The sequence below is a fragment of the Zingiber officinale genome, chromosome 8A, assembly GCF_018446385.1.
Source record: "Zingiber officinale cultivar Zhangliang chromosome 8A, Zo_v1.1, whole genome shotgun sequence".
NCBI lineage: Eukaryota > Viridiplantae > Streptophyta > Magnoliopsida > Zingiberales > Zingiberaceae > Zingiber > Zingiber officinale.
The window spans coordinates 40,779,385-40,807,240 of record NC_056000.1 but is presented as its reverse complement, the minus strand read 5'-3'; the positions used below and the strand labels follow the sequence as shown (position 1 = coordinate 40,807,240).

At 36.5% G+C, this 27,856-nt stretch overlaps 1 protein-coding gene across 4 annotated transcripts; it reads left to right on the top strand.

Moving 5' to 3' along the window:
• The first annotated feature begins 402 nt into the window (after window positions 1-402).
• Window positions 403-27,631, top strand: LOC122008596 (psbP domain-containing protein 2, chloroplastic-like). Of its 4 annotated transcripts, none has more exons than XM_042564371.1 (4): window positions 403-499; window positions 580-895; window positions 984-1,136; window positions 27,114-27,631. In XM_042564371.1, exons 2-4 carry the CDS (start codon window positions 611-613, stop codon window positions 27,363-27,365), a joined length of 690 nt encoding a protein of 229 aa, XP_042420305.1. In that variant the 5' UTR covers window positions 403-499; window positions 580-610; the 3' UTR covers window positions 27,366-27,631. The 4 variants fall into 4 exon arrangements, with proteins under 4 accessions (XP_042420305.1, XP_042420307.1, XP_042420309.1 ...); XM_042564373.1 differs by lacking the exon at window positions 27,114-27,631 and adding an exon at window positions 24,330-24,869; XM_042564375.1 differs by lacking the exons at window positions 403-499; window positions 27,114-27,631 and adding an exon at window positions 26,255-27,066 and having other exon boundaries at window positions 510-895.
• Window positions 27,632-27,856: the final 225 nt, after the last annotated feature.

Below are 27,856 nucleotides of genomic sequence, written 5' to 3'. Positions count from 1 at the left end.
CAAGACCCACTTGCGCCTCAAATCAAGTAATGGTGGATTCAAATCAATTCAGATAGTCATTGCTAAGGGGTTTTTTTTTTTTAAAAAAAAAGAAAGATAAGAAACTTTCAAAAGCCACTCGACAACGAGTAGTATACTCATGGCATAGAAACACAGGTTTGCTACATTGGCTAATAATTATAGTATGCAATCTTGTGCGTTATTATTTTTATTGCTCATTATTTTTGTACGACCTTGCTAAGTTATTAATTAGAGTAAGAAGAGTGAGTAAGTTTGAATTTGTAGATATAGTTACTATTCATTTTCTCTAGCCATCCAATCATTCATGCCCATAGATCCTAACAAGAGATGAGTCAAACATGCCTGAATATCATATTATGATGATAAAAAATGAATATACTCGCTTTTTGCGCATGGACTACCAACTTAGGAGCTAGTTCAAGGAAGTGGATGGATACTTTTGGCCGTTAAAGGAGCATTATTTGGACATTTTAGGAAGGTTATTTTTTTTTTTTTTTGGCAGAACTCAGTAAGACAATCAGGAAATTTTCCTAAACTTTTTGCCTCGGTCGTTGGTAGCTCCTTGTTTCATCCTCAAATTTGCGTGCCAATGGGGAGTTCGCTACCGTGCGGCGGCTCTGCCACTGCTCCGCCTCCTCCTCCTCGGGTACCCGTGCGACATCTGGTGAGACTGCCGCACTTCTTTCCCCCGGCTACCAAGGCTCATACCGCAGCCATTACGAGTATCGGCAGACGGAGCTCTTTCCTCTTCCCTTACCTCCTTTTCTTCAGCTTTTCTTCTTCCTCGCCGGCAGCCACTTCTCTTCTGGCTCTGGAGTACTTCACGGACCAGGATAAGGGGTACTCCGTCCTGAGGCCGTCGTCCTGGATGCAGGTCTTCCTGCTTCCCTTTTCTCCTTGCGTTCTTACTCCGGAAAGATTTCTCCTTTCGATCTCATGCGGTGGACTTGGGTTGGTGATAGGTGGAGAAGGCGGGGGCGACGGCTCTATTTGAGGAGGGGAAAGGGAGAAACAACATCGGGGTGGTGGTGAGCCCGGTCAGGCTTTCATCTCTGAAGGAATTTGGGACGCCGGAATTCGTGGCCGACAAGCTCATTCAGGCTGAGAGAAAAAAGGTTCTCTTCTTTTTTTATGTAACAAAATGTCATCTACTTTTCCATTTTTGTTATGCTTCTGCAAAATTGAAATCCAGTAAGTTTCTTGAGAAAAATTGTTGCTGGGCTATGCTAGAGATTGCGTCCGATTCCTGTGTAGAAAACAGTTCGCAACTTATGCTTTTAAATCAGCAACCACAATAACAGGGCCAAGTTTGAATCCGACGAATATCCTAAAAATCAGCATCTGAGTGTGCATAAGATGTGCTTTGAATTTACCTAATAGATGAACCAAGAGAAGATGTTTACTTCCACGATTAGTCTGGTGAAGCTCGGACACTAGATTATCCAAATAAAATAAATCAACAACAACAATGCATTAGGGTTGCTTAATGTGTGCGTGTTGAAAATACCATGGTTTTTTTGGCATAATGGTAAAGTTGATGTCGTGTGATCCCGTGGTCATGGATTCGAGTTGTGAAAACAACCTCTTGCAATGCAAGGTAAGACTGCATATAATATACCCAATGTGGTCTGACCCTTCTCCGGGGCCCTGCATTGGTGGGAGCTTTGTGTACCGGGCTATTCTTTTTTATTTTCCTTCGTTTACAGAAAACACTACCTCAGTGCTTGTAAAGATGAAGCTAAAGCAAAGTCATGTTTAAGAGGAGGTGCCACAATTGCTCTTAAGTTGGGACACTTGGATAGACAAGACCAAGGGGCTACAGAAGAGATGAACATGCATGGTAAAGCATGAGGAGGTCGGGTGGGATAAATTAAAGTGCCTAGATTTCGGAGAGGAAACATTGATAACCACAGACTTAGTGTAGCTGTGAACTAGATTAGCTATCAATTTGCGAGTTGACTGGTTAAACTAGTTAAGTTTGATAAAAGATTAGCCACCACTTTGTGAGTTGACTAGTTAAACTAGTTAATTTAATTATCAATTTTCATGTAGAAGTGTAACGTCTTTCTAGGAAATCTTGTTATACAACTGTATTGGATTTGAAGTCACAGTGTACGATCGTTTGGACTTATAAGAATAAATTGGTCTGCTAAATAATTTTTTACATCATCTAAGTTTTAAACAAATTAAAAAAAATATTATTTTTGGTTTTAGTATTTCTAGCAAACCTAATCCCTTTTACTTCGAGCTAGGAGATTGATTTATTGTAAGGCCTACAAAAATGTCTTAATTACTTTATTTGCCATTTCATAATATAATAGTTCTATTTAAAGATTCTCTTAATCTTTCATGCAACTGCCAATTGAAGCGCCTAAACCTTGTGAGATTGTCAACCTTGGTAGAATTTATCTTGTCGCATCAAATTTTTTGACATCGTTAACTGAAGCTCATGTTATTATCTGCTCATGTTGCATAAAGTGGTACTAGAGCTGAACCACATCCTCAATGTCAGACATGTGCATCATTGTCTTCTTCCTCCACTATTATGTAATCTCTTTTGACTAGTTCATATTAACTAGGCGCGTAAATATGTTTGCTAAATTTATTGGGTTTTCATTGATTTGGTTTTTCTAAATGGATAAAAACTCTACCATAGTTTGACGGTATGAACAAATAAATTAATCAATGTACCTTCATAAAGAATTCATTATATCTTAATTTATTCCTAAAAAATTTCACACCTTTGCAAAACAATCCATTGTACCTCAATATACGAACATTCATTTTTGATTATGCTCTAGTTTATCATGTTGTAGGTCTTTGTAAATATCACTCCTTGTCGATATTCTTATATCAATACAATGAAATGGAATGATAGAATTGTGAAAGATGTAGATTCAAGTTACAAGGATCCTGAAATCAAAATGGAGGATGCATAATCTTTGATCCTGTAGTGCAGATTGGATTCCTAGAAAATTTACGAGTCTAAAGTTATTAAATTGATAGAAGGGAAGTCTGTTGATGTCTGTTGATGACAGGCTCTATCAGCACTGGAGAAAAGGTGGAAGGATGTTAAGTTTGTTGGACTTGAAACCTAGTAAAGAAAAAAGATGCTAGGAATATCCTTGATGGGGTTGCACTCCAAGGCTCGAGTCAAACAAAAGTCTCACTGTGTCCTAAATGAAAGAGTGAATGCTAACTACATTAACTTTTGGTGTTTTATAATTGAGAGATATAGGGGATGATATTTGTGTAATAGTTTGGTTGACATTAAATGTGGGAGGATAACTGCTTACATGGCTTAATGCAAGAAGAGTGTTTTGATAGATGAGGTTTGGAGAATGGTCAGCTGTGAGTTTAACCTGATTGCTAATGAGTGTTTTGAGTTATAGTCATATGATGAGTCTTGACAACTCTAGTTCATTTGTTTAATCTGTTGAACTTATTAGAAGACAGGTTGGTTACATATTCAACGATGGGAATCCGACAAGCTTATTTGAGGAACATCTTGGATATACGGAGTTTTCATGCAGCTTGCCATTGTTTTAGTATATTGGGGCATTTGTTGTTTGGCTAGGCTGGCTCTATTCTAGGGTTTGTGGAAGAAACCTTCTTGGAGTTCTGAGCAATACCATTAGTCAGAAATATCGATAATATGAAATTATTCAAAGGGTGAATAATTGAATATCCCCTAGAGTTATTATTATATTGTGAATTGACCCACATAATTTAGTTATTGTAGTTGGTTTAACATCTAAGAACATTAATGATGATTGGCAACATGTTCTCTACCAATTTGTTCTAATTTTTTTCAACCTCTGAGGAAATTTATAATAATTGATATATGATAGAAATTGGCTGAAGACATGTCATAGGGTGGTAATCAACACATGGCCCACGGGTGAACCTTCCTTTCCTTATCAGCTAGAGTTGTGCTATATCAGTCAAAGAAAACCTCTTTTTCATCCAACAAACTAAGAAATGCATTAGAGTCTTGCCGGTCATTAAAACAGGGTTTCTAGCTTAACATGTGATATTTCCTAGCTCAATTTTAGACCTATGTTAGTTATTGTTTTCAAAGAAGATTACTTCTTCCCTAGGCATAGGGTGATGATCATTATGCAGGTTATGATTAGGTGTTATGAACTTATCTTTGATAAATTATCCAACGTATCAAGATTGTTTTTTTTGTCAATTTGTTGAAATATTCACATACCACCTTTTTTTAAAAAAAAATGTTCCAGTTCATACACTCTTCTTAGGGTTTTAAGTATGTACACCATGTTGTTTCATTTAGTTTTAGATCCTCACATGAATAATTGTCACGCCCAGGTTATAATTTTTCACTTACCAACAGTAGCTCACTTGGTGACATTCTAATAGAAGGGAACCAAGGGCCATCTAAATAGGACATGGATAACCAAGAAATTCAACAAATTTATATGTATTTATTTATGCATCTTTTACTACGAGTACAACAAAATCATATAAAACAAAGTATCAAATGAACAGAATGGAAATACATTGAAACAAAAATCAAACCAAGAATCAACAGGTCGAGATCTTTAAGCAACTCTATGATCTAGCTGAAACAACTATGATATCAAAAGTGTGGTTTCGTGCACCACATGTAACTCTCAGATGCTCGTCGAAGTTATAGTGTCAATGTGGCTCCGTTGTGGTAAAGGTGGGCGAGCAAATCCTTATGATATCTTAGTCACCTTTTCTTGATTGACTACCTCTCTAGTTAGATTGACTACCTTGACTTTGTTGTCTAGACTGTGAAGTTTGACAGATAACTTCCCTTTCTTGTGAGACTTACTGCTGAGTCATCACACTAAATATAGTTCGATCAAGTGCTATATTGATCATAAATTTGAGATGACTCACCGTCTCTGTGTAAATATACTACATCAACAAGTCTCACAAGACTTTACACGGACTTACAATATATGGGCAAAACTCATAGTCTAGAAAATCTCACAATAGGTACTAATAGAAAATCCAGACATCCTGATCCAAATGTATATTGTAAGTCCCTGTGCTTATAGATCATAATCTCGAGCTACCATATAGCTTCCCTCTCTCGTGAGACTTCCTGATCCAAATGGATATTATAAGTTCGTGTAAAGTGTAGAATGGATCATATAATCTTGAGCTACCATATATGGGCAAAACTCAGCAAGTCGGCCAAATTTAGCATTGTACTCCGTCATGCTTTTGTCACCCTCCTTGAGGCTCATGAATTCCTGACGTCGAGCAATACAAGATGATGCAAGAAAATACTATCTCTCAAATGCCTCTCTAAATAATTGCCAAGAGATAATCCGATCTTCAAAGACAGGCTTCTACATCTTCCACCAAGTAACAGTCTCACCTCCAAAATGATAGATAGCTAATTTCAACTTCTCTCTATCTAAACAGGCCATATACTCAAAAGTGCATTCAATATCCTCCAATCATGCATGTGCTTCCCAAGGATTGGTGTCTCCAAGGAATACATGCCTTTGTCCACAATTATATCTGTAGGTGTGTCTGGGTTGGCTATAGGTACTCCCCAAAGATTCTTCTTAGGGCCTACTGTAGGTTGCCCACTTGACTGACCAGCAGCTCTTGGATTGGACTGAGGTTCTAATAATGTCTCGGAGATGGAGATAAGTACATTATCCATGCCCTGATTAACTTCCGGAGCAGCAGACATATGCTTATGTGTACCCACAACTATGATCATGATCATTGCTATGACCACGGACACAACCATGAGTAATTTGACCTCGTGGCAATTCCTAATAGAATCAAATAATTTTTTTTAATAACCAATTATAATTGAAAATATTTAAAATGGGAGATAAAAGAACTCCTAAATCCTATGTCTCAAAAATATACACCTCGACTTTGACAAGATTTGATGAAATGGCTGAATGCCACTTTCTTTGATGATCTTTCCTTTAAATAAGAATTATTGTACAATCTATTTTAGACAAGAAAATATTTACAACAATCACACTAATTACTGCTAATCTATTTTAGGTAAGAATATAGACAATAATTATTACAAATTTGTTTTAGGTAAGAATATATACAGCTAATACACAAATGATAGTAAATTAGATCTTGAAATCTCAGTGCCATAATTTTAGCAATTGATGACCCACAACCTTTGTCATCGATATCTCTCCTAAAATCGATGTTGGATGATCAAAAAGCATCAATTTGGTAACCAGAAAATGATGTTATCGTGAGAGAGCTTTAGTAAATACATGTCTGTTGAACAGTGGTGATATGAGGTAGAGAAATGACATGGGCATTATATGCTTCACGAATAGAGTGACAATCCACTTCTATGTGCTTGGTGCGCTCATGAACTAGTGGGTTAGCTATAATTTGGATAGCGCTAGTATTATCCACATGAACCGTAGTAGGTTCCATTTGAGGAAACCCAAGCTCACCCAACAATCCTCGAAGCTAAATAATCTCAGAACATGCAGAGGACATAGCACGATATTCAGACTCAGTGGAAGATTTCAACACCTGATCTTGCTTCTTGCTTCTTGCTTCTTGCTTTTCCAAGAGACAAGTGAGTTGCCAATGAACATGCACTAGCCAGTAATGGAACATCGAGTATCAGAACAACTAGCCCAATCAGCATCACTATATGCAACCAAGTGAATAGGAGAATCCATAGGAAAGAAAAGACCTCTATATGCAACCAAGTGAATAGGAGAATCCATAGGAAAGAAAAGACCTCTGGTAGAAGTACCTTGCAAATAGCGAACAATGCGACGAACAGCAGCCAAGTGAAGGTGTCGAGGGGCTTGCATAAATTGGCTAACTTGTTGGACAACAAAAAAAAATGTCAGACTGAGTAATAGTTATTCAAGCTCCCTACTAAACGTCTATATAAGGAGGGATCAGGAAGAAAATCACCCTCATCGTGTCAATATTAACATTCACTTCTAAGGGAGTATCAACAGATTGACCATCTTAAAGACCAACCAATATAATTATCTCTTGAATGTATTTATGCCGATTTAAGAAAATACCTGCCACTGTAGAGTTCATTTCAAGGCCTAAAAAATAACATAAAGGACCAGGTCCTTCATATGAAAAGAGCTTTGAAGACGTTGTTGAAGCTGCGAAATCAATTCAAAGTCGGTCCCTATAATAATGATATCATCAACATATACTAGGAGCAAAACAATTTCTTTAGCAGTCTTGCAAAGAAATAAAAAGGAATCATATTGACTCTGGATAAAAGGGAAGTGAATAAATGTGGATCGAAACTTATCAAACCAAGCATGTAGGGCTTGTTTTAAACCAGAGTGACTTTTTTAGTTTACAAATATTAGAAGAGGGTGTAGAAAATAATCCTTGTGGTGGAGTCATATAAATTGCTTCCTTAAGATCCCCATGTAAAAAGGCATTCTTAACATCCATATGTCGTAATGACCAGCCCTTAGAAGCAACAATAGCTAGAACAAGTCGCACAGTTGTCATTTTTACTACTAGTGCAAATGCGTCATAATCAACTTTATGTTCTTGTCGATTTTCGAGTGCCACCAACCTTGCTTTGTATAGCCATCAGATGTTAGCTTAATAGAATATACTCATTTACAACCAATGGGTTTAATACCAGTGGGAAAAGGAACAATATCCCAAGTATGGTTCTCTTGAAGAGCTTGAAGTTCCTCTTGCATAGCTTTCTCCTAACATATATGTTTAGTGTCCTAAGAATAAGAGGAAGGAACTGTAGTATCAACTAAAATAGCAGAAAAATCATACCTATCAGGAGGACAATTGATACGATTAGTGTTGGTCCTCGATCGGCCTGCAAGAGGGGGTGAATTGCTCTGAAATAGAAACAAACCTTTCTCTATCTTTTGAAATAATAAAAACACTTTTATAAAAAACAATTGATAAACTAATCAATAAAAGAAAGAGGATAGAGATTTACTTGGTTTGCAATAAGAAGATTGTTAATCCAAAACTATGAAAAGCTCACTATTAAGATCTCTTTCAGGCGGAGTAACCTCTTACAACGTTGACAACTCACAGACAAAGTAATAGAACAAAAACTGAATTCGTGTACAAGTGATTGTCTGAACTGTTGGGAGCAGGGCTTTATTTATAGCCTGCTTGTTGGATCTAACCGTTTGCTGATGTGGCAGCTCTGAGCTCCTAGAATGGATCCGGGCGCGTAGGCGTGGATGAAACTTATCCACGATGCAACAGTGTTATGCTATAGATAAAACTCAAATGGTCTGTCCCTTGGAGCAGCTCCGAGTGCCCAAACCGTGTTGATCAATAGCCAAACAGGGCACGTCGAGGAGGCACCCTAGGCTATGCCGAGTGGGTCTGGGCGCCCGGACAGTCAACATCTTGTTGACTGTCTGATTCTCCTCCGTTCTGATTCCGTTCGCTTGGGTAATTTCGATCATCCAGAATAGGGCTCACCCAAATCTATTTTCCGGCCTTCTCCTCGAGCAAGCTTCCTCTCTGGCTTCTCGTTCCTCGAAAATATCGCGCGCTTCCTTTTCGTCCGCTAGCGTACTCTTTCGCAGCACCTCGACCCTTAGACACACCGAGCCCGTTGACTCTCTCTTGTGCTATCCTTCTCACTAACTGCGTCTTTTACTTGACTTCCTGTGCTCCTAAGTTTCTATACACTTAGACACAAGATATTAAATAAACACAGGACCTAATTTAACTCGACTGACCACATTAAAAGTACCTCAGAGTTCTAACAATCTCTCATTTTTAATGTGCATTAACCCGAATTAGAGTTAGGGAAAAAACATAGTAAAAACATAGAATGAAATAATAGTTAAAATTGAAATTTTGCAAACTACAAAATTATAAGTATAACCTCCTCCTAAAACTACAAAATTACAAGTATAACATCCCCCTAGACTTAAGCTCTCATCTCTCATTCTCTCCTTTTGATCACAGCAAAAATAAAGTCAGGGAAAAACAAAGTAAAAAAAAAAAAAATTGAAGCTTTTTCTAAGGGTTAAGGTAATAAAATTCAAGGTAAAAATGTTTTTTATAAAATATTTTTCCAAAAATCTGAATTTCCACGATATAATAGTCACATTTGCAAATTTAATATAAAAATAAGTTTAACATTTCGAAAAATTTCGAAAATTTTTCTTAAAGTTCAACAGACGTATATGAATATGAAAAAAAAAATCAGGAAAAATTTATAAGTGTTTTAGCACAAATAAATTATTTCACATAGAAACATAGGTTTTGCAAGTTAAATTTTAAAAAATTTATTTTTATTCAAATAAATCCTCCAAAATATTTCTGAGTATTGAGAATAGAATGTCTAACTGATAAAAAAATAAAATTTTCAAAACTAAGTTTTCGATATTTTTCAGTTTTAAAAATAAGGTTTTCGGTAGAAAAATTTAATCCATAGAAAAATTATTATTTTTAAAAAAAAATTTCAAATAGAAATTCAACGGTTTTATCACTGTAAAAAATTTAGATAAGAATTTCAAACAGAAAGATAGTACAAAAAAAATTAAAATGGACATTATTCTTTTCGAAAATAAATATTTTAAAATAGTTTTATTGATCTAAAAATCGGGTTGATTTCTCTAGTTATTCAAAATATAATGGTAATTCTCCAAAAAATTAGGTTTGTCAAAATACATATCCGAAGAATTTTAAATTTTAAATTATGATTTTTCAATAAAAAAAATTTAATCGAATAAAATTTTTGAAAAATTTCATACTAAGAGATTTTTCATTCTGGCAATAAAGGAAAAATTTTTAGCAATAAATATTAAGAGAAAGCATGCAAATGAAATTAATATTGCTAAACATAAACATGCTTAATCATTTATTTAGACTAAGCAAGATTTGGGGACCCAAAGTAAATTTTTACGTATTGGGTTAACCAGAAATTTCTTGGATACATATATTTGTGTTACTTTTCTAATTTGGCCTTTATGATATTTAAGATACCAATTTAAGCTTCTATAATTTTTCCAGATATTTTGATTTACACATGCAAAGTTTTTTATTTTTCAATTTAGTCCTTCAATTTTTCATATTCATCCTTTAATTTAAAATACATTTCTAAGGGACATGTATTTGATAAAATTATTTTCAATTCTAATATTTTCTTTTTCAAATTATTATTTTTAGATTTAAGTTTATATAAGGATCTACTAATGGATTTAATACCTGAATATAATTGGTCAAGATGTAGTAAACATACCTCACTTACCAGATCTGCTCTGAAGCTTGTTTCTTCCTCCTCGCTGTAGCTTTCTTCTGAGGAGCCTCCCCCTTCGTCTATGCTCACCTCCTGGTGACTTGTCATCCGTGCAAGTTCGGCGTACTCCTCCAAGTAATAGTTTTCTAACAACTCGTCCCAAGTCACCTTCAAGGTTTTGTGCTTTGTTATTGTACTTGGTCCTTTCTTGTTGTCCTTCTTATTCATCTTTAGGCAGTCCTCCTTGATGTGTCCCTCTTCATTACAGTTATAGCATCTTATCTTCCTTGCACTTCTTTTCTTTGCCTGCACTTGATTAAACTTATTAGTTCTAAAAAATCTCTTAAATTTCCTTACCATATATGTTGTTTCATCATCGTCGAGGGAAGTGTCAGCATCTGATTCGTCCTTCTTGGCTTTTAGAGCAATATTATTTGATTTTTCTATGTCCCGAGAATCTACACGAGACTTCAGAAGTTGAAAATAAATTTTTAAGAGTACTTGCCTCGAGTTCCTTAGAGATGTAGTAAACATCTACTAAGGCTGACCACTCTTGAGTTCTCGGAAAAGCGTTAAGTGCATACCTTAAGAAGTCACGATTTGTTACCTTTTCTCCGAAGTTGTTGAGCTGGGTGATCAGATCTTTTATCCTTGCATGGAGTTGGGCTACCTTTTCTCCCTTATTCATCCGGAGGTTCGTTAGTTGGCTTTGAAGGATGCCCTGCTTTGCTAGTTTAGCTTCTGAAGTACTTTCGTTAAGTTCCAGGAATTTTTTCCAGAGATCTTTGGCGGAGTCGTATCTTCCGATCCGGCTGACCTCCTGGGGTGGAAGAACACTAGGCAGATGGAACTTTGCTTTCCCATTAGCCACGAAGTCGGCTTATTCCTTTTTCGTCCACGAGTACTTTTCTTTCTCGGCTCCATGTTGATCCGTAGGTGCTACAAAACCGTATTTTATAATTAGTAATATTTCAAAATCGATCTTGAAGAATACTTCCATACGCATTTTCCATGTTGCAAAATCTCTCTTAAATTCGGTGGGTAGATGCTAGCTCCGACCATTTATTTTGCTTCGGATAGCAGTTAATCCTTCTAAAGCGAGCTTGACTCTGATACCAATTGTTGGTCCTCGATCGGCCAACAAGACGAGATGAATTGCCCTGAAATAGAAATAGACCTTTCTCGATCTTTTGAAATAATAAAAACATGTGTATAAAGAGGCACAGAGATTTACTTAGTTTGCAATCAGAAGATTGTCAATCCAAGATAATGAAAAGTTCACTATTAAGATCTCCTTCGGGCGGAGTAGTCTCTCTCAATGTTGGCAGCTCACAAATAAAATAGTAGAACAGAAACTGAATTCTTGTACAAGTGATTGTCTGAACTACTGAGAGCAGGGTTCTATTTAGAGCTTGTTGGTCGGATCTGATCGTTTGCTGACGTGGCAGCTCCGGGGGCCTGGAATGGGTCCTAGCGTCTGGACGTGGATAAAACTTATCCATGATGCAACGGTGTTGCGCAACAGATAAAACTCAAGTGGTCTGGGCGCATGGAACAACGCCGAGCACTCAGACCGTGTTGACCAGTCGCCAAATAGGGCGCGTCAAGGAGGCGCCTTGGGTTGTGCCCGAGGGTCCGAGCACCCGGGCAGTCAACATCTCGTTGACTGTTCGGTTCTCCTTCGTTCTGGCGTCGTTCGCTTGGGTGATTTCAGCCATCCAGAATAGGGCTCACTCGAACTCATTTTCCGGCCTTCTTCTTGAACAAGTTTCCGCTGCAGCTTATCGTCCCTCAGAAACGCTACGCACTTCTTGTTCGCCGGCGTACTCTTCCGCAACACCTCGACCCTCAGATGCACTAAGCCCATCAACTCTCTCCCATGTCGTCCTTCTCACTAGCTGCGTCTTTCGCTCGACTTCCTATACTCCTAAGTTCCTACACACTTTGACACAAGACATCAAACAAACATAGGACCTAACATAACTCGGTTGACCACATCAAAACTACCTCGAGTACTAACAATTAGATTTTCGAGGAGCCACAAAATGCGCATTGGATCAGAGTCGGGTAGGATTTGTGATGATGGGGGATGTCGTCGTTGATAGACAAAACTAGGTTTAAAACGCTCAATGGAAGGAGATACATCATCAAAGCTAGGAAGAAGAACACCATTTGAAGGGAGATCTTGCTACTGAAAATAGTACTCGGGTTCAAAGAAAATCACATTTCTATAAACACCCAGTCATTTGGTGGTAGCATCATAACACAAAAATCCTTTGTGAGTAGTGTTATATCCCAGAAATGCACACTTTACTGATTGAGATGTAAACCTATGGCGTTCATGTGAAAGTAAGTGAATAAAGCAAACACATCCAAAAGTGTGTAGCATACGATAATCAGGTTGTGTACCAAAAGGATGAAAGTAAGGAGAATCAAAATTCAATTGTTGAGAAGGTAGTCGATTAATCAGATAAATCGTAGTTGACAGAGCTTTCACCCAAAATCTAGGCGGAACTGATGTCTCTAAGAGTAAAGTGTGAACCATATCCAGTAAGTGACGATTTTTCCATTCATCCACCCCATTCTGATGAGGGGTATAAGAGCATGATCGTTGAGATATAATGCCTTTCTGTTGTAGGAAAGCTTGGAAATCATGTGGCATAGACTCACCACCATTATCAGACCATAAAATCTTAACGAAGGTAGAAAATTGTGTCTTAATATAAACCACAAAAATTTTGAAAACAGTTAACACTTCAACTTTGGTACGCAGAAAATATATCCATGTGAAATGACTATAATCATCAATGAATGTCATGAAATATTTATACTGTGCATATGAAATGATAGGAGTAACACCCCAAACATCACTATGTATAATCTCAAAACATGTATTAGCACAAGTACCATAAGTAGGACAAGGTAACATTTTACCTTTTCCTAGTTTACAAATAGAGCAATCAAGAGATAAACTATTGGAAGAACACTGATTTTTATTGCCAAGAAAACCATGCTTCATCAAATGAGATAATATCACATTATTTGGATTACCCAATCGTTTATACCAAACATAGCCTTATTTTCACTAATAATAGAAGTCAAAGACAAAGTTCTAGGAATAATAAATTGTAATGGAAATAATATGCCTACTTTAGGCCCCTCGCAATCACCTTCACTTACCTCTGATCTTACACAAGACAATCATGACGAGAGAAATTTACATCACAGTTATTATCTTCCAACTACCCAACAGAAATTAAATTAATAGACAATTTAGGAGAGACAAATACTTGACGAAAGGAAGGTTCAATATCACCAATGGTTGTAATTGGAAGATTACTATCATTAGCAATCTGAATATTTTGTTTACCAGTATACTTCTTAAGATTATGCAACCAATTAAGTGATCCCGTTATATGATTTGATGCCCTAGAATCAACAAACCAAGGAGAAGAAATAATCTTACCTTGACCATAAAGTCCAAGAGTAGAAAATACTGTGATGATCGTCTGTTGGACCATTTTTGGAGTAGCAAAAGATTGATTTATGCCAGCAATTGTGACTGTAGAACTGATAGTGGTAGGGTCTGAGATAGGAGCCTGAAAAACTTGGCCTCGTCGATTTTTTGGCGTGTAGGACATTGCTTGATAATGTGTCTATTTTGTTTACAATAATTGCAAAACTTCTTACCACAATTACGAGCAATATGCCCAAACTCTTTGCAACTATAGCACTGCATTTGTCCCTTTCCTTGGTTCTTCCCTTGAGCAGCATAAGCAACATTAACAACCTCAGATATCTCCTTGGACAAACCTAGAATAGCTTGTGTAGCCATTCTTTGTTCTTCATGCAACAATTTTGCAAGACAATATATCCAAGGAAGTGACGGGATTTCTATTCAGTAATCCAACCCGTGCAACTTCAAATTTTGGCCTCAGTTTTATCAAAAATTGATCACGTCTACTATCTTTATGAATTACTTGAAGGCTGCCTAAGGCCTTTTTAGGTACCTTTGAATAGATAAGACCAAAATATTCGCTCCATAGATTAATAAATCCGGAATAATACTACTCAATAGAGAGATTACCTTGACTAAAGTTACCAATCTTAAGTTCTAATTGAAATCATCTTGCAGTATTATCTTAAAGATATATGCGTTGCAGATAATCCCTCATCTCCTTAGCTATACTAAAGGAATATAAATTGTTCACCATATGAGGTTCAATAGAACCTAAAACCCAAGAGATGATTCGAGCATCCTTTGCCTCCCATTGACTAAATTTTGTACCTTCTTTAGGAGTAGGAGCAAACCTGTCAATATGATTTTAAAGCTCCTTCCCTTTCAGAAACATTCTGAACTGAAATTCTCATGCTACATAATTCTTTCCTATAAAGTCTCTGTAGACATTCTTCCAAGAAAATTTTCACACATTCTTCCAAGAAAATGAAATCTTAAAGTCAAAGTTGTTGATCAAAAATTAATCAACCCAAAAAAATGAAAGCAAACCAAAAAACTCTGTAAAATAGAGGCAAAAGAAACTGGCAAAGATTCGAAGATTCAGTTATGAATTTCAGAACCTGGCTCTGATACCATGACAAGATTTAGTGTAATGGCTGAATGCCACTTTCTTTGATGATCTTTCCTTTAAATAAGAATTGTTGTACAACCTATTCTAGACAAGAAAATATTTACAGCAATTACACTAATTACTGCTACTCTACTTTAGGTAAGAATATATATGGTAATTACTGCTAAACTTTTTTATATAAGAATATATATAGCTAATACACAAATTATGGTAAATTAGAACTTGAAATCTCAGCCATAATTTAACAATTTATGGCCCACAACCTCTATCATTGATAAACTTGTGTGTAATCCTTATGTTTGAAAATTACAAAATCCAGATAAAAAAAAATCCAAAAATAAGAAACCCGTGAATAGAAATCAAAATTAGACGTTGTTATCAACTAAAATTGTCACGCCTCGGGGGTGTAATTTTCCACTTACCACGAGATACTTCACTTAGTGACACTATAACAATCAAGAAATTCAATAAATGTGTACATATTTATTTATGTATCTTTTACTACAATTACAACAAAATCATATAAAACAAAAGATCGAACGAATAGAACGAAAATACATCGAAATATAACAAATTATGACTTAGCAGGTCAAGATTTCTGAGCAACTATAATCTAGCTGAAATAACTATGATATCAAAAGGGTTATGTGACAGTAAAATTATAGGTCAAGGAAAGCAAACAGTGAACACAAATTTATTGAGTAATTAAAAAACATGTGCATGAATTTTAATCTTGTTTAGGAGATTAAGAAACTAAAGCAAGTCATAATCTCGTATTACAATTTTAAGTTCTTTAGTTTATACATATATGGATATACATCTAACTATATCTATAGTCAACTACTATTCTCATTTTAGTTATTTAGCAATATTTAGAGGTACATTATCATTTCTAGATTATTATTATTATCTTTTATCACCATTAAAATAATATTCATTTATCATAATCTACGCATCATGTATGACTGTCACTAATGATATAAGTATCAGCATATGCATAAATGTCATCCATGATAAACTTCTAGTAAGTCAACTATCAATAAATCTAATAAGAAGTAAATCATTGAAGTCAGTGTCCTTACTATAATAATGTCATCTAGCATATGGGCTAAAAGTCCCCACACTAGTTGAATACAACAATATAGCATCAGTGCAAATAAATACTAACCACGCTAGCATGTAGGCGGTCAAGTAGTCCCCTCAGGGCGGTGCGATGGTTAAGACATGGGGTGTTGCCACATGAGGTCTTGGGGTCGAAACTCGGCGTGACCGAGCATAACCTCTCCCATGTCTTGACCATTTGCACTAATGGCTAGTAGCCACCCGTGATTTACCTCCTCCGTATTGGCCTAAGGACGGGTTGGCGGGGGCGCTGGGGGCGAGCGAATCGTCTTTTGCCACATGTAGGCGGTCAAGTACTCTAATATAAAATTGGGCTAAGTTTTTATTTTTTTCTCCATTTAATATCTCTATTATTTTACTTTAATTCTTTTTACCATAATTATTTTATTCTAAGTTCACATCTTATCGGCCAATCTTAATGACCAACCTAAATCCATTTTTTTAACATAAACCATGTTAATTTAATTAGATATCATCATAGGACCTGCAAATAAGAGCAATACAATATGAAAATACAAGGATATACATCTAGATCATCAAGTAGCATGAAGGTCCAGCACAACAATAGGTAACTATAGAGTAATTCAAAGTATTCATTTTAATTTTTTTAAAACAATTCTTCCCATGTTAATTCCCATATCAGCCCACATGTGAAGATAATAGAAAATCAATTATGTTCAAAGGATAGATTTACTCAATTTTATGTATAGCCAAAAAGCTGAGTGTGAGCAAGTCACTATGCTCCACTCAAGCAAGTATCTACAAATACAATATAAAAATAACTCAGAACTCAAAATAGATATCCAATAATAATAATAACATAAAATTGAAAATTATCAAAAACACGAAGTCAATGGATCAAATCTTATCTTGTTACCTCGATATATTTCCAATTCCTATATGACATCAATTACTATCGAATAACGAATTTATTTATTTATTTATTTCCCATTTCTAAACTAAACAACCCAACCTAAAATAGAAATCCAATAAAATAAAATATACCTTGCAATTCTCCTTTGATCAATGAGACAAAAAGGTATTTCATTTATACGAAACTCTCGAGCCAATCAAACCTTTAATTGGTCGTTGTATGAACAACAACCTCATTAAACAAGGATCCCTAAGGGTTCAGATCACAAGGATCCAGCTATGATTTTTCCTCCATGCTACCAGTTACAGCATCGTTGTCCTCTCTTAAGAGGATGACAGTGATCGCTTCTATGATGACCAATGATGACACTAACTTCTCCCGTTGGAAGAGGGAGAGAGTTGCCAACGGTTGGGAAGATGATGTTGTTGTGTTGTTGAAGAGAAAGATAAGAAGAGGGTTTGATGCCTGAGGGATTCCAAAGTATTTGGATCTACATCTTTTGGGTTTTTTAATTAGTTATTCATTTATTAAGTTTAATTGTCTTTTCCTTAATTATATTTGGCCTTGTCCTTAATCTTAGGGAACTAAGTCGTATTGGTTAATTTTTCGTTTAGATTTTTTTTGAGAGATTTGAGAGCTATATAAACCTATGCTTAGATGATGTTTAGGACAAGTTTTTTTTTTATATTAAATCAATTTGCTTCGCTTAAGCCATGTTACGATTACATCTTTTTTTTCCTATCCTCGCTCTTGTTTTCTCGATAAGGTTTTAAGCCTAGTTTCGGCTACTCCTTATTTCGTTATTTCTCTCTTGTTTTCTCCTTAATCCCTCTAAAACTTTATGCCCAAAAATAATCTATATTTTGTCCGACGTTAGTTGCTATCAGAGCTCATTAATTGTGACAAAAAGCGAAACGCTCGCCCCCAGCGCCCCCGCCGTACCCGACCCAAGGCCATCACGGGGGAGGTAAATCGCAGCATTCGAGCGGGCATGTGGCGAACAGGGTGTAATACGAGAATAGGGGATTTATTCCCCAGCTGTCCCGAGGATCGACCCTACCGCCTCATTGTGGCAAGTTCCGCCACATACCAACCCGGATGACCCACGGGGTCGTATCAGAGCTCATTAAGATCCAATAGAGGGTTGTCGTGGACTTGGTTGTGGTCGCAATAGGCAGGTTCCAATTAAGGAAGCCCAACACCATAATCGTAACATCTAGGATGTAATGATGATTGAGGATTTGCTTGCAGAATTAACCGAGCGTCTAACAACGCAGGATTTTGAAGATCGTGAGATCTTTGATCGTAACTATGAGTCTACTTTTGAGAACTCGTATCACCATCATATTACATATCGGGAACACCATGGTCGAGAGGAATTTGGTTTTCGAGTTAATCTTCGTGATTGTTTTGGCATATTACAAGTAGAAGGTTTTGTTGATTACATCAATGAAGTAGAGAAGTTTTTCGAATACAAGTACATGATCACGTCAAAGTAAAGTTGGTCGTTATCAAGTTAAAAGGTCGAGCTTCGGCATGGTGGGAATAACTTCGATGATCACGAGAGAGACAAGGTAAATCCAAATCATCGATTGGGAAAAAAAAATGAAGAAATTGATGAGAACCCACTTTCTTCCCTTCGGCTATGCGCAAACATTGTTTCAACGACTCCATACATTGTGGCAAGGAGCTAGAACCGTCGACGACTATACGGAGGAATTCTATCAACTTATTTCTTAGAACGATCAGTCCAAGACCGAGGAGCAAACACTAGCACGATATTTAGGGGGATTACATCAGCCTTTACAAGATTCCGTGAGCCTCCACTCACTCTAGACCGTTTCGGAGGCTTATCAACGAGCCTTGACCGTTGAAAAACATCTAAACTGAAGACTAGCAACTAGGAGCAATTAAAATAATCGAGTCATTCACCCTAAGGAGTTGCACCCTTTCCAGCAGCCACCACAAGATAACCCTAAAGCCCCTATCAAGTGCTTTCGATGTGGTGAACAATGACATCGAGCTTCGAATTATAAAAGATCCCTAAATAAAAATAAAAACAAGACTTAGGAAGACATGGAGGATAAAGCCGAACAGATTGATGAGCTGATTTACAATGCCGATATTGATGATGAGGTTCTTTATGACGATCGTCATGAGACTCTCGTGATACGCAAGAGTCTACTAGTCCCAAAGGAAGAATCTAAAGATGATTGGCTAAGAACCAACATCTTTCACACAACTTGCACGGTCGCGAACAAAGTTTGCAAGATAATCATTGATAGTGGAAGCTGTAAAAACATGGTATCCAAAGAAGTTGTTCAAAAGTTATAGTTGAAGACGGATCGTCATCCAAAACCCTACAAGTTGTCATGGCTAAGTAAAGGGAGCAAGGTAACTGTAGATAAGCGGTGTCTTTTATCTTTTTCTATTGGCAGCAAATATTACGACCGAGCATGGTGTGATGTTGTGTTAATGGACGCATGTCACGTATTGTTGGAACGATCGTGGCAATATAATCACAACGTCATTCATGATGGACGAAAGAACAACTACACCCTCAGCATTAAAGGGAGGAACATCGTATTGGCTTCCCGACAAGAAGGAACCCTTTCAAATTTGGTAACCAATAACTTTACACTACTTTCTATGTCCAGATTTTGAACGAGATGAAGCACAGAGACGTGGTTTATGCTTTGCTTCCTTGTGAAAGCGATGTAATAGACCTAGACTCAGATCTTCAGGGTTAACGACTCTTATCCGACTTTGCTGATTTGCTGCCCAAAGACCTTCCTTTGGGACTTCCCCCTATAGGAGATATTTAGCACTAGATTGACCTCGTTCCCGGGTCAAGCTTGCCCATACCGTCTTAGCCCTAAGGATGCCGAAGAACTACAACGACAAGTTGTGGAGCTATTGAGATGAGGCTATATTCATGAGAGTATGAGCCCTTGTGCAGTCCCGCCCTACTCGTGCCAAGGAAAGACAGTTCATGGCACATGTACTTTAATAGCCGAGCCATCAACAAAATCACGATGAAGTATAGATTTTTGATTCCTTGCTTAAATGACATGTTAGATCAACTTTCCGACTCTAAGATTGATCTTAGGAGTGGATACCACTGGATTCGAATCACGCCCGAAGATGAATGAAAGACCGCCTTCAAAACACAGCATGAATTGTACAAGTGGATGGTCATGCTTTTCAGACTGTCTAATGCACCCAACACATTCATACGATTCATGCATTAAGTCCTGTGACCTTTCATGGGAAGATTCGTGGTTGTATACTTTGGCGACATCCTCACTTATAGTCCGACACGGTCTTTACACCTTGATCACCCACAAATTATTTTTGAGAAGCTAAAGGTGGAACACTTGTTTGTCAACAACATGAAGTGTTCTTTCTTCACGACCTCAGTTTCATTTCTTGGATTTATAGTGTCTATTGATGGTGTTTGTGCGGATCCATTAAAGATAGAGGCAATCTTAGAGTGATCGCAACCAAAAATCGTTCACGACATCCGAAGTTTCCATGGATTGGCTTCTATCTGTTGCCGGTTCATCAAAACTTCAGCGCCTTGAATGCTCCTATCACTGAGTGTCTCAAGGGTCTCAAGCTTAAGTGGACTGAAGCTACTACAACTAGTTTTCAGCTAGTAAAGCAAAAGATGACTAAAGCACTTCTAAATTTCAACAAACTATTCAAAGTAAACTGTGACATATCTAGTATTGACATTGGTGGTATTCTAAGTCAATCAAGACGTCCTATTGCCTTCTTCAGCGAGAAACTATCCGGTAGCAAGAAAAATTACTCTACCTATGACTTGGAATTTTATGCTATTGTGCAGTTCTCGAAGCATTGGCTTCATTCTCTCATGCAGAAGGAATTTATCTTGTTCATTGATCATGAGGCTTTGAAGTACATCAACAGCCAACACAAACTGAGTAGTCAACACGCCAAGTGGATAAACTACTTGTGGGAGTTCACGTTCACGCTAAAGCATCAATTAGGGAGTCTCAATCGCGTCGCGGATGCTCTAAGCCATTGCTTACTACCATGAACATTAGGGTTTCTAGCTTTGGATCTTTCTCATATATGTATGTTGTTGATCCCTCCTTCGGCAAGATATTTTAGAGGTAACTAATGGTCTTCGCAATGATTTTATTATGTATAATGGTTATCTATTTCGTGGACTACGATTATATATTTTGGACTATTCCTTAAGGCAACACATTATCAATGAATTGTATAACGAAGGACACCTCAGTCGAGATAAGGCATTAGCACTCATCTCTTCTGGCATCTATTGGCCCAAGCTAACTAGCGACGTAGCTCATTTCGTGGACTATTGCTTTGTTTTTCAACAATCTAAGGGAACCCTCACCAACACCGGTTTCGTAGCCCCTTGGTGAAAGGTCGCTATGGATTTCGTATTGGGTTTTCCCCGCACCCAACGGACCGCAGATTCTATTCTAGTTATGGTGGACCGATTCTCCAAGATGGCTCACTTCGTGGCATGTAAAAAAATCATGGATGTTGTTCGAATTGCTACCCTCTTTTCCAAAGAGATTGTGCATTTACACGGTATTCCTCAAACCATTACCCTAAATCATGATACTAAATTTGTTAATCAATTTTGGAAGAGTTATGGGGAAAGCTAGGGACGAAGCTAAACTTTAGCAGCACCTATCACCCTCAGACAGATGGTCAGACCGAAGTAGTGAACTGGAGCTTGGGAAATCTTCTAAGATATCTGACAGGAATCAAACCGAAGCAATGGGATCTGGTTTCACCTCAAGCAGAATTCGCATACAACAGATCAAAGAATAGGACCACTGGTTTTGAGCCCTTTCGAAGTTATTTATGGACGAAACTCAGCCTACTGGATTTAGTCCCTTTTTCGCTTCCAGGACAAGTTAATCCCAAGGTTAAGGAGATGATTGGGCATCTTTGAGTCATTCATGAACAGGTTAAGCAAACTATTCAGGAAAATAACACCAAGTACAAAATTAGGGCAGATCGATATTAACGTCAGGTTCTTTTTTACGTTGATGATATGATTTAGGCTATATTAACTTGTGGTCATTTCCCTGTTGGTGAATACAACAAGCACAAAGATCAGAAATATTGTACCTTGCAAGGTACTAAAAAAGATTAACGACAAAGTTGTGCCTTTCTAGTCGCTTAAAAATTTATGAAACACCTAAGTCCTTGTGTTGTGGAGCCGTATACACCCATCCTAAATTGGAGGACGACTTCTCTTCAACTCCAGGCGACTTATGCAAGAGGAATTCCAAAGTATTCAGATCAACATCTTTTGGGTTTTTTTATTCGTTATCCGTTTATTAAGTTTAGTTGTATTTTCCTGAATTATATTTAGCCGTTTCCTTAATCTCAGGGAACTAAGTCTCGTTGGTTAATTTTTCGTTTAGATTTTTTAGGGTTTTGGGATCTATATAAACCTATGCTTAGATGATGTTTAGGACAAGTTTTTTTGGATATTGAATCAATTTGCTTCGCTTAAGCCACGTTAAGACTACATCTTTTTTTTTTTCCTATTCTCGCTCTTGTTTTTTTGACAAGGTTTTAAGCCTAATTTCGGCTATTCCTTATTTCGTTATTTCTCTATTTTTTTCTCATTAACCCCTAAAACTTCACACCCCAGAATAATCTATATTCTATCCGGCCTCAAGGTTGGAGCTTACTAGTGCTAAAAAAGGAAGAAGAAAGGGAAGGGGGGCTTGATGCGTGGAAGGAGGTGGTGGCACGGTTGTTGTTGCATTCGTGGAAGAGAAAAAGAGAGAGGAGAGAAGATGATTTTCTCAAAAAAATTTCTAATTTGTTTTAAATCGATTAAACCAGTTTAACCGATTTAAAATCTGATTCGGTTATAAATTAGCCAAATCAACCATGTTCAGACCCACGTAACTCTAATTTCTATACCTAGTTCAATCCAAACTCAATTGGCTTCAACTCAACGCCCAAATTTCGTGTTTACCAATTCGGTTTGTCATATTTTGTCGATTTAAAATTTTAGAAAAAAGATAAATTTGATATTTTACTAGTTCTATGTGTTTTTAATTATTATATTTTGTTATTATAATGATTTAATTTTTAAAATAAAAATTAATATTTAACAATAATTTCCTTCACTCATAGCAGGGCACCTCTTATTACACAAATATAAGTGTTCACAATTGATATTTATAAAATAAATAAAGAATAGCAAACTATAGAAACAATTGTGATAAGCAAACAGGAGATTAAGAAAATGACATATTTTTTTTATTGTTTTCAATAGGGTTGAAGATAGAATTTGCCTAAAAATAAACTAAAAGAATTCACACAACTAGGATCACAGAGGAGCCACTATTGTGCTTGTTGAAGATGAGGCGAGAAGAGGTAGGAGTGAGTGGTGTTGGGAGGTTACTTTGAGGTGTGCAGGCTTATGAGTGCTAGAGTGGCAATAGGTGCAAGGTGCAACGAGGAGGCAAAATTGCTACACCTGTCATCCAGACATGGGAATAACGAGAGATATGTCTTCTTCCTCTAACTTACTAGGTATTAAAGATGAAGTAGAAAAAGATAACAAAGTCCGTTTGTAAAGGCACATGAATTGAAGGTGAAAGAAGTTACAGACCTCACTAGGAAGGATGAAGTTTGGTAGGGATATAGGCTGTTGCTACAATAAGGAGTAAGTGAAGCATAAAAGGAAAGTGGGGTTGTATTATTGATGGAGGAGAGGTTCAAGTTGATGCATGTGTATTGCACTGAATAAGAGAGGGGTAGGGGATCACTTACACAAGTAATTGGGAGGGAGGGGTGGGAGATCACTCACATAAGCAGTTGGGAGAGAGAGGTTCTTTTATCTAGTAATTTAGCATGAAGGCAAATTGTGAAATGTGGTTGTCTTCATGGGAGGCTCGTATTTTTTTGAGGGGAGAAACACAAGTTGGTGAGAGAGAGCTTCGGATCACATATAAAAAAAGAGTAAACTAGGATAGCATTAATATCTTAGTATGATACAAGGAACAATCTCATACAAAAGAGATGGAATATCATGTATAGAAAAGAACTTTTTTATTAAATTGTTCATAAATGATGATGTCATGCCCCCTCCCTTCGCCGCGTGGAAATTAGGCAAAATCTCCCCTTATTTTTATATAAAAGCACTTGGAATATAACTTATATAAGGCAAAACCTTCTGATTATCAGATTTTACCTCGAAAGGCTCATTTTTATAAATTACCCACCTAGGTTCTTCATTCCTAATGTTTTGATCAAAACTTAGTGAGTCCTAAAAATATAAAAAAGAAATGCAATGTGTTCTATGGTTATTTAAGACCCCTGACGTGATCTCTAGGAATTATATAACATATTTTTGCACTAAAAAAGGTAATGCATCTTGTAGTTATTTGATACTCTTAATGTGATTTTTAAGAATTAGATATATATACCAAATCACGATCAATTTCTTTGTCAAAACCTGCTGCAGCTGCACAAGCCCTTCCTGCATGCCACAAATGCCCCGCAAAAAAGAAGAATCCTAGGACAAATTGGAAGTTGCCAACCAACTTTTAGGAGAGACATAATTGACTGCATTGATCTCCGTAGCTATGCCACCCATGGATTTAAAGAACCTAAAGGAGGATGAGTCATATATTCTGCCGAACGTCGTTCTTGCCAAGGTTGTATGTCTTTTTTCAGCTTACTCAGGTCCAAGCCATTCAGAACCCTTAGAGGTTCTAACCAAGGAGCACGAAGATCCCAAAAACGCATAGCTTCTCCTCCAAAAATAATCTCTCCGGTGGGGGAATACATTAGATGTTTACCTAAACTCGTAATATATATATTCACTTAATTAAGTTTTTTTTAAAGACTCAGTTAAGTGTCAAAAAATAGCTAACGGTTGATGGATATATCTTTGTATTGTTCTGTCAAATGTCAATTTTTGTGCTTGGTGGATGATTGTTAACATCCAACCATATTTTGACACTAAATTTTGCTCAAAAATTAATTTGATGATATGTAAGGGACACGTAATATAGAATTTGCTATGACCATTTGAGGTCCTCTTTTTGGAATTTGTATATCATTATCTCTATTTTAGCACTTAACTAAATTTTGATTAAATCTTGGTTGGGTGACCAAACATATTATATAATTTAAAAAATCACATTAAAGGATCCTAAATAATTGTAAGGTGTATTGGTATTTTTCATTTTTTGATACTAAACTTGGGTAAAAACTTTGTTTTGAAATGTTGGATATATATATATATATATAGACACACACACACACACACGAAGACAATGCATGCAAATACATTACCATATAAATCAGTGTTCTCATCAAATCTCATAACTAACAACATTAAGCAATTAATTTATAAACAACTACACTAGAACAATAGAAATCCAACAATCACATTAATAATCTTTTAAAAGAAAAACACCATAATAAATTCGACCACAAAAGTGCGACATGCTGAAAATGATGTAGTTGTTTAAGAGTCGTTAAAAAAAAGATAATTCACAAATCTATTTATAATAAAAGGATTCACCTCTGACCAACAGTTAGGATGTCATGACGTTTCTCTAGTTATGTATCTGCCAAAGGAAAATCAAGGGGGATGAACATAAATATACCTAAGCAGGTCGGATAGGATAGAACATGAACCAACATACCTGAAAACAACAATAATTGTAAATTACATACACTTAATTTCATGTTATCCGCTAATAGCTATTCAACAATCAAAAGTAGTAAGTATGTCAATCTTTATTGCATTGTGTCTTATTCTATCTTTATCCATAAGTATTAAAATAAGGAAAGGAACTATGTTCCAGTTTTTATAATAACAAAGCAAAAATATCAACCAAAGAGTTAGTTATCACAACTACTAAAGGTCACATCTAACATATAAGACCTCAATACATTCAATACAAGATAACAATATAAAGGGTCAAAGTTCACATTGGTAATGTGTCAAATCACTCCAATGTTAGGGATAAAGCCCTGCAGTCTCACAAGTGCTTCGAACTAAACTTGGTTTATACCATGGTTTGAAATCTCATATTGTGCCAAGTGAAATGGTCAAAATGTATTATTTCGGAAAATTATCAAAACTCAATAGCAATCAGTGCATACAATCCGTCATCAGCACCATGCACCATGCACCATGCACCATGCATCAGAATGTAGGCACCGACATAGCTCGAGATTTTGAAGCTTAGGTTATACATCATTTGGTTCATGAAGAATCATTTACATTGATATACTTAACTAGACAACTCAAAATTTATTTGTGATTGTTCTAATTTTTCCAAGATGAAATTGCATTGTAAGATTCATATTCATGTATTTAAGACATTATGTATATCCTGATTTTCCTTTACTTTTTCTTTTCATTTTGTGCAGTAGATTACCTGCAAGGTCGTAGTTAAATTTTCATGCAAACAAATGAATCTACTTAACATTGTCGTATTTGCCCAAGAGAAAGAGGTGTTTCCCTCCACCAAAGGGCCATTGGGGCAGAGACAGAGGGGGTTTATATCCTCTGTCTGTAGAGACGCAACCACAGGCCCATTGCTTCAGGATTCAAATACAGTGCTTGGTTGAACACGATATTGAAGCTAACAAAGACATCTATAAGATCTTGTGAAAGTTAAGATCATCAGCGGCAACAAACAACTAACTTTGTAAATCTTTGGAGGATTTGTTATTGGAGGCTTGTGGATCTATGCAGCATCAAGAGAAAAATTAGAGCTCTGATATTATGATAGAAATAAGGTTGAAAAAAAATGGGTTGTATTTTCTTTTTATAGCGCAAACAAGTATTTTTTAAATTGCAAGATTGAATTGTCTAATTGCATGACTTTTTATATTATATTTTAGGGATGGCTCAATAATTTAAATAACATTGGACAACAATAATTCAGGAGTAGAACAAGTCAGTCCATATATATAGCAGGGTTAGAACAAAGGCTATTACTGAACAAATAATTCTCCAATTCTTGAATGGAAACTTGTTCACTTGTGCTATCACAAACAAAAATATTGAGTCTGTCATCGACATTAGGACAAAAATGCAACAATCTTTTAACGATGCTTGGTACTCTTTTGATTACTTGTTATCCCTTTGTTAATTTATTTAGGATTTTGTTCTTTATGTGTTATCTTTCAAGGTTTCATAGTTGCTGATGGAACAATGTTATCCCTGTATTTCATATATCCACTATTTGTGTTTTTAGACATGTAACATATGTTTGTTTTGTAGGAAAGCACCACAAATGCTGAACTGATTAAAGTTGATGAAAGGTTGGGTCACAGTGGTGTGCCAATCTATGAGTTCGAATACCTAATAGACAATACCCGACGAGGGAAGGAAAGGATATTTTCAGCTGCATTTGTGGCTTCTAAGAAGCTTTATCTCCTAAATATAGCCTACTCAGACCGACCAGATAATCCTTTGGCCCCTGAGATGAGATTGGTCTTGGAACAAGTACTTCACTCTTTTGATACAGTGTAAGATCAACAACATCAGGTAATACACATGAAGGTCAGTATCGATACTTTGAGCTCTCACCAGACCCTGCCAATTAATTGTGTTTCTCAGCGGTTTTAAGTGTCAATTCTTGGACTGCCGCTGAGCTTAGCAGTGTGCCTAATGTACAAGGTTTCTATGTTTCTACTGTCGGGTGTTCCAACATATTGTTGTCGGTTGCAAATGATCCAAAATGTCCATATGTACTGCCACATACAAACCTTAACATAATTTGTTTATAAAAAGAAATCTTTCACATTGTTTTCTTCTCCATCTCATATTTCTACAAACATCTCAGAACATCTGACTATATGATTGGATCGATGTGATACCTAGCATTGAGACCGGGAAATTTCAAGCAATTTAGCGATGTTTTTGTATGCCAAATTTGGTCATATGAGGCCCTTCCACTAAGCCTAAAATGTTTCAAGAAATTCAACAATGTTTCTGTGTTTTATTTGGATATTTAATATTTT